This window comes from Miscanthus floridulus, chromosome 14 (genome assembly GCF_019320115.1).
Source record: "Miscanthus floridulus cultivar M001 chromosome 14, ASM1932011v1, whole genome shotgun sequence".
Classification (NCBI taxonomy): Eukaryota; Viridiplantae; Streptophyta; class Magnoliopsida; order Poales; family Poaceae; genus Miscanthus; species Miscanthus floridulus.
Genome location: NC_089593.1, coordinates 21,850,387 through 21,862,047, shown reverse-complemented (window position 1 = coordinate 21,862,047; position 11,661 = coordinate 21,850,387). Strand labels below are relative to the sequence as shown.

Here is an 11,661-nt window from a genome sequence, read left to right as displayed (position 1 = left end):
GGCGTTCGGCAACACGAACGCGGTTCGGAACATTGGTCGCGGGGCGTTCGGCAACGCGAACGTGGTTCGGAATGTTGGTCGCGGGGTGTTCGGCAACGCGAACGCGGTTCGGAATGTTGGTCGTGGGACGTTTGGCAACGCGATTTTGAATTGTAAATTTGAAAAAAAAAATTGGCAGGAAAACGTACTGTAGAGGCGGTTCTAGATTGAACCGCCCCTACAAATACCTGTTTGTAGGGGCGGCTGGTACTACAGTCGCCCCTACAAATCGATTTGTAGGGGCGACTGGTAATACGAGCCGCCCCTACAAATCGATTTGTAGGGGCGGCTGGAAACACCAGCCGCCCTACAAATTGATTTGTAGGGGCGGCTTGGGAACCGCCCCTACAAATGCATGATTTGTAGAGACCCTTGCGTAGGGGTGGCTGGGCAAACCGCCACTGCAAATGGTCTACAACCGTCCCTAGAAATGCTTTTTGACGTAGTGTACCGCACCGCCGTCGCCCCTGCAGGTCTACACCGGGCCACTGGACTTCACCTCCTCGCCACCACGACGTCTACTACACCGCGGCATCGACGTTCACACTTGCCGATGCGCCTCAACAGAGAAAGGCAAGGAGTCTTCCCGGATCTACGGTTACTGAAAGGTACACACCAGCGATTCTAAAAAAGGATGGTCCCCGCCGCAGCTGCTACGAACAGCAACGATGACACAACGACGGCAACGATGCCAATCTTGATCGTCTTCGCCATATGCTGTAGCTGCTGGTGCCGATTTCGCTTTCCCTCACGGCGGCGGCGGCGGCCGTCTCGCCGCGGCTGGTGGTGGCCGCTGGAGACGCGCGGCCCGGGGTCCTGCATGACGACCTTGCTGCCGACCAGCACGGAGTTGGTGACCCCTTGCACGTTGTTGTTCACGTAGATGTTGACGCAGTTGCCGTGCCCGCCGCCGCAGCTGCAGCGGCAGCTGCAGGAGTCCGACACTGACGCCACCGGCGCGATGTGCGCAGCGACGGACATGGTCGCCCCGGTGCTCGTGCAGCTCTCGGCGGCGAGGCGGCGGCCCCAGCTTGGCGGAGAGCCAGCGCCGCTGCCGGCAGCCCCAACACCCATCCTGGGCGAATGAAACAGCCAACGGAAATGGCGAAGCCCGACGCAGCGTGTGACACCAACACCATATCGTGTCGACGTTACAGCTCGCTCCGTGCTCTCCACTTATAGGGGCCAGCCGGCGGCCCGCCGGAAACTAAAGCACTGCGTTGTCCGCTGCTGGATGCGAGGCCAAGCAAAGCACTGGATTTAGAATCACCGTGCCTTGTAGTTGGAGTCCACGCAAGGTATGATGCCTTATGTTAAGCGCGTTGGTTTCTATTAGACCTGTAATATCTCCGCCGACAAATACAACGCTGTAAGCTAGCCCTCACCTGTCCGTACAGTCTGGGCTAGAAATTTCACACACTTGGTCTCGTTTCGTTTCTCACACGCTCGTTCCATCCATCTTTACAAGAAAAACACGCATTTCACCTCCTCAACTTTTTTTGATAAAGGAAATATTCCTCAAATTGCCTAAGCCTAATTTTTTACTCGCTCAAATCATAGAACCAAATATCCTTTGCACTCAACAATTATTACTGAGCAAATCATATCATTGAGGCCTTGTTAGGTTAGGCCCTCCTCCGCCGGGGTCAAGGGTCAACCTCGTGGGTCAGCCCGGCGTGGGAACATTCCTTGCCCTATGAAAAAATGCATGTTCGTTTAAGCCCAGTAAAGGACGTACTCTGCCTCGGCCTGTTCGCTTGATCGTAAACGATTGTAAATTTTCAACTAGAACAGTATTTTTCTCTTACATCAAATCAGTCAGCAGTAATAATCCACGATCGAATACGATCGTTTCAGCCCCAGCCGAACAGGCTGCCCTCACCCCGTTCTAGGAACGAAGCCCGGCCTACATAGACCTGGGAGAATTCCCCTTCAACGACGGGGCGAGCGGACATGACATGCTGGCGGTCACGATCCCTGGTCTAACCAAACACAAAAACAACGAGCATGGATTAAAGCTAAGGGGTAATTATCCCCAGCAGAGATCCAGTGATAGCCAGAGAACCACTCGTTCCTAGGGTGGAAAAGATCCACTTGGGGATTGGATCCCCATGAACCTAACATAGCATCGATGGTTTTGGAGGTCATTTCGGGTGGAAAAGTCCAACCAGCCCTTGCTCTCTAAATTATTAATACCAGTCAAATTACACCATTCATTGAATTTAGAGATAATTTCAGATGGGAGTGTCCTTGATATGTTAACGCTCTTGTGCTGATTTAGGAAAATTGGACATCTTGCCTCGCTGACCTTTCAACCATACGACATCAATCAACTATTTGATAAGTCTAAATTTATTTCACCCGCAACTACAAAAGAATATCAACTAAGCATGGCCTGTTGGTTACGTTCCTTATAGTGAAACTTGCCTACTTGGGTTAAAGTTCTTGATTCTACACGGATGCTCTCATTTTTTAAATTATTCTAGAATATAACAATATATATTGTCTCGATGTTAGTCAACGAACCCATCAACATTTAGGCACTTGTGTTAGACTTCAGTCTTTCTAAGTTAGTTACAGTTGTAGGGTGTGCATTTGCATTTTCATAGGTGCCCAAGATATATTCCAAGGAAACTACCATGTGAGGCATAACCCCATATAAAACGTATTGCAGGTGATAAAACATTGGCAGTTGAAGCAATAGGTAGGGAGATGTGAGATCACCTGAACAAGCTTGGTGGCTTTGATCCGCATCGATGGCACCACCTTCGACCCAAGCCAAACACTAGTAGAGAAAATGGGTTGTAGTCCCGATTGGGAACTGACTTTAGTCCCGGTTTTCCAACCGGGACTACGAATCCGGGACTAAAGGTCTTGGCCTTTAGTCCCGGGTCACATAACCGGGACTAAAGGTGTATCATCAGGAGAAAAATAAACGAAATTATAGGGAGACCTCTCTTGCGATATGTGAGATTCGAACCCAGGATCTCTTTCCTCGCGTATAAACTCCTTACCAATTCAGATGTACCCCACATGTGACAGGGTCCTGGACACTCTCCTTTTGAATTGACCTGTGGGGTACCTTTAGTCCCGGGTGGGAGACCTTTAATCTGGATTGGTGACACCAACCGAGACTAAAAGGTCACCCTTTAGTCCCGGTTGGTATTACCAGCCGGGACTAAAGGTTGAAGGACCTTTAGTCCAGGTTGGTAACACCAATCGGGACTAAAGGTCGACCTTTAGTCCCGGTTGGTGTTACCAATCGGGACTAAAGGTGGCCTGCTGTGAAAGCGTGCCAGGACAGGGGCCTTTAGTCCCTGTTGGTGGCTTCAACCGGGACTAATTCTTCCTTTACTCCCGGATGCAAAAAATACCAAGACTAAAGCCCAAAATCGAAGCGGATGAAAGGTCATTTCTTGAAATTCTTTGTCGAGACACGTAACTTGTATAGGCATAGGAGACTCATAGATTTTATTAATTGTGTCATTCGTTCTAAATCATCCTAGACCAGACCCTCTATCGTGTCTGGACACTAATTTATATAACCAAACAGAGAATGGACACTTTAATATTGGTATATACTATTTTTTCAAAAAAAATAGTCCCTCGAAACATATCCAAAATACTTTCTAGAGACCAGCACTACGGGAATCAGGAGATTTGCCGAGTACCCCTGGCACTCGGCAAAGCCTAAGAAACACTCGACAAAGGGTTTGTCGAGTGTCACACTCGACAAACGACACTCGGTGAGTTTTTATCGGCAAACAGACTTTGCCGAGTGTTTTTTGTCGGACACTCGGCAAAGACTTCGCCGAGTGCCCAAAATACACTCGGCAAACATTTTTTTTGAAAAAATAAAAAAAAGCCACCACAAAAAAGCCACCCAGATCCGGCGGCCACGAGCCACCACCGGCCACTACCACCACGCCACCACCGCCCACCACCACCACGCCACCACCCACCACGCCGGGGAAGAGAGGGAGAGGAGGGCGCGGCCGCCGGATCCGGGGAAGAGAGGGAGAGGAGGGGGCGGCAGGGCTGGATCCGCCGCCTTGGAAGAGAGAGCAGGGAGAGGAGGGGGAGGGGCGCCAGCGGTGGGAAGAGAGGGAGAGGAGGGGGCGGCTGCGCCGGATCCGCCGCTGGGGAAGAGAGGGGAGGGAGAGGAGGGGGAGGGGGCGCCGGCGGTGGGAAGAGAGGGAGAGCGATGGGGCGGCCAGCCACCGAATCCGCCGCCAGGGAAGAGAGATAAGGGAGAGGAGGGGGAGGGGCGCCGGGCGGTGGGAATAGAGGGGAGGGAGAGGACGGCCGCGTCGGGGCCGGATCTGGTGGAGGCGGTGGAGGAGGGCGGGCCGCGCCGGCGAGGGAGGAGGGGAGGGCGGGCCGCGCCGAGGCTAGATCCGGCCTTCCCATGCGCCACCGTCGCCAGATCCGCCCGCGCCGAGGCCGGATCTGGTGGAGGGGGTGGAGGAGGGTGGGGCGCGGCGAGGGAGGAGGGGGGAGGGGGGAGGCGGGTGAGGGAGGAGGGGAGGGTAGGCGCCGTCGCGGAGAGGGAGGAGGGGGAGGGGCGGGGGCCAGGGGCGAGAGGGAGGAGGCGGGGCGGCGCGAGGGAGGTGCGCGGGGAGGGGGCGGTGCGTGCCCGTGCTCGGAGAAGGGGAGGGGGCGTGCGGATAGCGCGGGGAGAAGGGGAGCCCGCGGCGTTGGGGTTAAAAATGATTTTTTTTGTTTGCTGAGTGTCCCAGATCTGGGCACTCGGCAAAGATTTTTTCATTTTTTTTCTTCTCTATGTTTCCCAGATTTTTTTTATTTTGCCGAGTGTCCTAGATCTGGGCACTCGGCAAAGATTTTTTTTTTCATTTTTTTCTTCTCTTTCTTTCCCAGAAAAAAATATTTTTTTACTTTGCCGAGTGTCCTAGATCTGGGCACTCCGCAAAGATTTTTTTTCATTTTTTTCTTCTCTTTCTTTCCCAGAAAAAAATATTTTTACTTTGCCGAGTGTCCTAGATCTGGGCACTCAGCAAAGATTTTTTTTATTTTTTTTCTTCTCTTTCTTTCCCATATTTTTTTTACTTTGCCGAGTGTAAAAAAAAAATACTCGGCAAACCCATCTTTGCTGAGTGTTTTTTTGACACTCGGCAAACTACCTGTTTACCGGGTAGCACTCGGCAAAGAACTTGTTTGCCGAGTGCCTGATAGAAAACACTCGGCAAACACAAAAACACTCGGCAAATTTAACGTTTCCGGTAGTGCAGACAAACAAAACTCAAACACACTCCTATAATTCGCTTGTGTGTCTTCCACTCAATTTGTATATGAGGCGATTAACTCTACCTATTCTCTATGCTACAACCCTTGATGAACATGTCATGACACATGTATAGGCAAAAAAATGCTTGATTTATTGCTTAGTGGTTTAATTTGATTGGTTTTTTTAGTCAGGCTAGTTGAACCACCAGCTAATGCTCAAATAGGATGACTTTTGTCATAAATAAAAAATAAAAAGACATAACAACAGTTTAGTGTTGGGGAACTTTATACAAAAATAAAGTTATGAGTTCACTTTTCTGTTTTACACCAGAATTTTCTTATCCTTATTATTTTGCCTTCGCTACCGTGCAAAAATGTAAAAAAGAAAACATGGAAAAAAAAACAGAAATGAAAAAAAAGATAGCCCGACATGAAACAATTACTCGAAAAATGGCCTTTGGAGATACGCAGAGAGCCACCGCCCACGAGACGTCGCCTGCCGTTGCCGTCATCTATGGCCTCTAGTCTCTTCTGCTTCCTCTCCGAGGAATCTATCGGTGGTCAATACATTATATGGAATATGAGCTGATGATCAAGAACTTGTGAGGAACTTGGCATCATTAGTAGCCGCCCCTACATTACCTTCCCCTCTCTTCTCTGTTATGATGCTTTGATGCTCCAAGTTCAAGATCAGATGATGATTGACATGTTTTTGAGGCCTCTACTACTGCTACTACTAGTTTTTTTGATATATTGTTGTTTTATAGGACTACTTTGGTTTATAGCCCTTTTTTATTTCTTATACCTTCTCGCGTACCTAAGCACACTTTCTTGCATCTTTTAGAACAAAGCGCGAAATAATATCGTGGACAACAGATAGTGCAGCTCGATGCCCCGAGCATGATGAGCAGCCAACCCTTGAGGAGCAAGCACTAGAGGACCAGCTTACTCAGGAACAGTTCGATAACAAGGTAGAAAAGGATCTAGAAGTGATGCTTACTCAGGAGGAGTGTGACGAGGAGGAAGGCCCCGAAGGAGAGGCTGCTAAAGGTGAAGAAGAAGAGGATGATGAGTCAGAAGAGGGATATGAAAGTCCCGAGGATCCTTTCCCACCTAAAGCAAGAAGGAGGCCAACGGAGGAAGATTTGGACAAGGATTTTGACCCGAACGAGGAGGTAGGGAAGAAGCCTTAGCTTGTAAATTTTGCTAAAGCTTTGGCTGTGTTACCTCTGCTAACACTTTGACCTGTCCTATATATAGGTCCCTCCTGAAACTCAGAAAAGACGACGTCGACATCCGTGACATCTCGCTGGACAAGACGGAGTAGAGGAAAGGAGAGCAGAGGCAACAACCACAGAGACGGATCACGATGCCTCTGCTCCACAAACTCAAGACACAACTACGACTACCAAGCCTAAGAGGAAACAAGGGGATAGAAAAGGAAATCTATATCCAGATAAGGCTTGCTATGTGATAACGGAGGTCGGGCCAGCAAGGGAGATCCTTGAGCTAAAGGAATTAAGAGGACGATTCCGTAATGCGATCAGGGCCCTAGTAAGAGATAAATTGAACCCAGCAATCCCTAACTGGAAAGAGGTACCAGAGAACATAAAGAATGCACTATGGGATAGGCAGCTGAAGGTCAATTTTAGATTTCCAGAGGGTAAGCACGAATTGGTAAAAAAAATGCTATCAGGATGATGGGAGAGTCATTCCGACGTTGGAGGGTCGGAGCTCAACACGAAGTATATCCAAAAGGGGTTAACTCCCTTCAACGAGTTTGGCAAAATAACTCCTAGTCAATGGGAGGAGCTCGTGGCTTAGAAGACTTCACCGGAGGCATTGGAGCTCAGTGTCCGTAACACCGAGCTGGCAAAGAGGAACAAACACCACCATCATCTAGACCCCGGTGGCTACTATGCCAAGGAAGAGCAGTTTAGGAAGATGAATGAAGAGGCCGTAGCTGCTGGGAATATCGATGTGACAAACTTGAAGGTACGCTCAAGGAACTGGATATATGCGAGGAGTACAGAACCATCTGGCAGTAATCTTAAGTTTGATAAGCCAGAGACCCAAGAGGCGGTATCAAGGATACTGAAATATGCTGAAGACAAAGAGACGGGCTCATTCAATCCTTCTAGAGAGAGGGACGAGCTTAGCCTTGGCTTGGGAAACAAGGAGCACATAGGCCGTACCAGGGGGCTAGGGAAAAGAATGACCTGGAAGCAAGGATTCGAAGAGGACAGTCACATGTACAAGAAACATGGCCGAGACCGGGGAGACTAGTCTTGAGCTCCAAGTGAAGGCTCTAGTTGCGAAGGCGCTGGAGGACCAAGGACTGTCTAGGTAGCCACGGATATTAGTGACGCTGCCGGGAGAACTGGCATTAGTTGGCAGTCCTCCAAAGTTCCTAGCAGCCAAGGTTCCACTGCAGCCACAACCCCAGTCGATCGCATACAGGAACCAACTAGTTGCACCTTGGTGTTTCTCGGCAGCCGGCAGAACACTGTGATGGAGGTGGCAACGGGTGTGGCACATCCTCCCGGTGGCTTACACCACAATAATAAGATACCGTCGGACTACACTAGGGTCGAGGTGCATACAGTGGAGCCCGAGTTCATGCAGTGGAGGATAGACTACGCAACTCCTGAGGGGCTGGTGTTACTCGGAGACGTTATGGGGGTAGTTCATCCTCTGGCACAAACGGGACATTATATTGACTGCTTCTTCGCCGCCTCCCCCTCTCCCAAATTTGGAGCAAGTTGTTGAGGCCGGGGAGATATTTTCACCGTCTCGTGACCCCCACATTCCTGAGATGCCACATTCTTCCCCACCTCCTATCAAGCATGTGCCTGATGAGATGCCACAACCTTCTCTAGCTCGTACCGAGGAAGTGCATCATGAGATGCCACAGTCTTCTCAACAAGCACAACTGATACATGAACAACGAGTGCCTCCTGAAGAAGGTGATGCACAAAAAGATGAGGACATGCCTGAATGGGAACTCCGAAAGAAGATTCCAATCAACATAAGGCCAGTTTATGTTCCGATCAAAGACATCTCGTCGGTGTCCAAGTGGTATTCCCATGACCAGTTTAAGCCTGAGAACCAAGTTAAAAAAGTCCCATCACGGGGTTCTGAGGAGGCCGTCACTAGCAAACTCCACCAAATTGCAAAGCAGTATCCAAATGTTGATGCCATCGAATGGTCAAAGGATTGCCCGAAAACATATGAAAGAGGCAAGCCCTTCCTACCAAACCGGGACATCCAGCGCCTACCACTTGGAATGAGAAGGTTCCATGATTGGTACTTGCGTGTTCTCCCAACGAGCATAGATATCATACAAGCATGCTTTCCCACCAGCACATTTGGAAGCCCAGCCAAGAAAATTGTCTTTGACTTCAATGACATGCACACATGCTTTCACCTGGGAGAAATGGAGATGAATCTAATTTGCACGTGGTTCCTATAAGTCCTTGTCCTCCCGATATGATATGAATGTAATCTTTGAATTTTGTTATAACTAACCCACGCCGTGATTTGTAGAATGCAAGTGCACATTATCAAACAAATGCCAAGTGTGAAAGCTAGGTATGTAGACCCTCAAGCTATAGCCCAAACAAATTTTAATTACCCTAAATGGTGGACACTTGATGTCAAAGAGCTAGCAGCTGCAAAGACTCTTCGGGAGAAAGAGCGCATCCGTAGTGCGAAGCTAAGGGAAGAGTCCCTTATGGTTGCGGCATACATTGCCTTGGCTTTCAAAAATCTCCAACACCACTCTACTATATGGCTACCATACAACTTCGAGTAAGCTCAACTCTATACTTAAAGCTTTGTTCGATATATTTTATTCGATGCAAAAGGGCTTATCTAGTTCTATGATTAAATCCATGCAGCAACCACCGTCGATGTCGAGAGGAGCATGACATGGGTCTTTGATTCATTAGATAAGGACACGGTGACATACAAAGACTTCATATCGATTCTGAAGACGTATACATATCGACAATCCTCATTAGCTTATATGTTTGTATACATACTTGTAACGTTCACTTTTGGATACTAACAAGTTGTATTTGCTAAAATAATTCGAACAGGGTATTTAGGTTCTATGTCACTAATCATCATGGAAGGCATGATCCAGCAAGGAAGGAAAAGCTGGCTATAAAAACACTATGTGCGGTAAGTGTAACTTACTTCTTCAGTACTCCGTTACATGGCTGTTAAAAGCATTACTTAACATTTTCATATGTAAAACACACAGTGCCCCAAGCAGAAGCCTGGGAGTGTACATTGTGGATACTATATATGTTCTATAATGGGTAACACCGGTACCTACAGGAGACACCCCGTAAAGGTAAGTTTGAACCTCTTCACCCGTAGTATAAAAACTTCGTAAATGGTATGAAATACTAAACCGAAACTTGTTTTCTTGTAGTGGAGAGAAGAGAAAGGAATGAAAAGAGACCCATACAAGGATGACCAACTCTTAGAGCTCGTCGGCGACCTTTGTAACTTCATATTGGATCAGATTGTACACGTTAGAGGCGCCTACCATGACCGAGAGTCTGAGTTAGGTACAAATCCTCAGTACCAACACCTTCGTGAGACTGAAAGGCTAGCTCTAGGACGTTGATAACAATGTGTATGGAATTTGTATATTTAATGATGGATTGTATATATTCTTGTGAATTGGACTTGTAATTATAGTTTATAGAATACTCTTGTGCTTGTAGTCGCGGTCGTAGGGCGTTCGGCAACGCGAACGCTGGTCGCGGGGCGTTCGGCAACGCGAACGCGGTTCGGAACATTGGTCGCGGAGCGTTCGGCAACGCGAACGCGGTTCGGAATGTTGGTCGCGGGGTGTTCGGTAACGCTAACGCGGTTCGGAATGTTGGTCGTGGGACGTTCGGCAACACGATTTTGAATTATAAATTTGAAAAAAAAAATGGCGGGAAAACGTACTGTAGAGGCGGTTCTAGATTGAACCGCCCCTACAAATACCTGTTTGTAGAGGCGGCTGGTACTACAGCCGCCCCTACAAATCGATTTGTAGGGACGACTGGTAATACGAGCCGCCCCTATAAATCGATTTGTAGGGGCGGCTGGAAACACCAGCCGCTCCTACAAATGCATGATTTGTAGAGACCCTTGCGTAGGGGCGGCTGGGTAAACCGCCACTGCAAATGGTCTACAACCGCCCCTAGAAATGCTTTTTGACGTAGTGTACCGCACCGCCGTCGCCCCTGCAGGTCTACACCGGGCCACTGGACTTCACCTCCTCGCCACCACGACGTCTACTGCACCGCGGCATCGACGTTCACGCTTGCCGATGCGCCTCAACAGAGAAAGGCAAGGAGTCTTCCCGGATCTACGGTTACTGAGAGGTACACACCAGCGATTCTAACAAAAGGATGGTCCCCGCCGCAGCTGCTACGAACAGCAACGACGACACAACGACGGCAACGATGCCAATCTTGATCGTCTTCGCCATATGCTGTAGCTGCTGGTGCCGATTTCGCTTTCCCTCACGGCGGCGGCGGCGGCGGCCGTCTCGCCGCGGCTGGTGGTGGCCGCTGGAGACGCGCGGCCCGGGGTCCTGCATGACGACCTTGCTGCCGACCAGCACGGAGTTGGTGACCCCTTGCACGTTGTTGTTCACGTAGATGTTGACGCAGTTGCCGTGCCCGCCGCCGCAGCTGCAGCAGCCCGACACTGATGCCACCGGCGCGCTGTGCGCAGCGACGGACATGGTCGCCCCGGTGCTCGTGCAGCCCTCGGCGGCGAGGCGGCGGCCCCAGCTTGGCGGAGAGCCAGCGCCGCTGCCGGCAGCCCCAACACCCATCCTGGGCGAATGAAACAGCCAACGGAAATGGCGAGCCCGACGCAGCGTGTGACACCAACACCATATCGTGTCGACGTTACAGCTCGCTCCGTGCTCTCCACTTATAGGGGCCAGCCGGCGGCCCGCCGGAAACTAAAGCACTGCGTTGGCCGCTGCTGGATGCGAGGCCAAGCAAAGCACTGGATTTAGAATCACCGTGCCTTGTAGTTGGAGTGCACGCAAGGTATGATGCCTTATGTTAAGCGCGTTGGTTTCTATTAGACCTGTTATATCTCCGCCGACAAATACAACGCTGTAAGCTAGCCCTCACATGTCCGTACAGTCGTCTGGGCTAGAAATTTCACACACTTGGTCTCGTTTCGTTTCTCACACGCTCGTTCCATCCATCTTTACAAAAAAAAAACACGCATTTGACCTCCTCAACTTTTTTTTGATAAAGGAAATATTCCTCAAATTGCCTAAGCCTAATTTTTTACTCTCACTCAAATCATAGAACCAAATATCCTTTGCACTCAACAATTATTACTGAG

At 49.6% G+C, this 11,661-nt stretch overlaps 3 protein-coding genes across 3 annotated transcripts; all 3 read right to left on the bottom strand.

Moving 5' to 3' along the window:
- Nucleotides 1-537: 537 nt before the first annotated feature.
- Nucleotides 538-1,113, bottom strand: LOC136504524 (uncharacterized). Its single transcript, XM_066499459.1, has one exon. The coding sequence runs from the start codon at nucleotides 1,111-1,113 to the stop codon at nucleotides 664-666; it is 450 nt and encodes a 149-aa protein (XP_066355556.1). The 3' UTR covers nucleotides 538-663.
- A 2,842-nt stretch (nucleotides 1,114-3,955) lies between these two features.
- LOC136503174 (vegetative cell wall protein gp1-like) lies at nucleotides 3,956-4,807 on the bottom strand. The gene has a single exon (XM_066498333.1). It carries the CDS (start codon nucleotides 4,805-4,807, stop codon nucleotides 3,956-3,958), a length of 852 nt encoding a protein of 283 aa, XP_066354430.1.
- A 5,856-nt stretch (nucleotides 4,808-10,663) lies between these two features.
- LOC136503173 (uncharacterized) lies at nucleotides 10,664-11,131 on the bottom strand. The gene has a single exon (XM_066498332.1). It carries the CDS (start codon nucleotides 11,129-11,131, stop codon nucleotides 10,664-10,666), a length of 468 nt encoding a protein of 155 aa, XP_066354429.1.
- Between the last annotated feature and the right edge of the window lie 530 nt (nucleotides 11,132-11,661).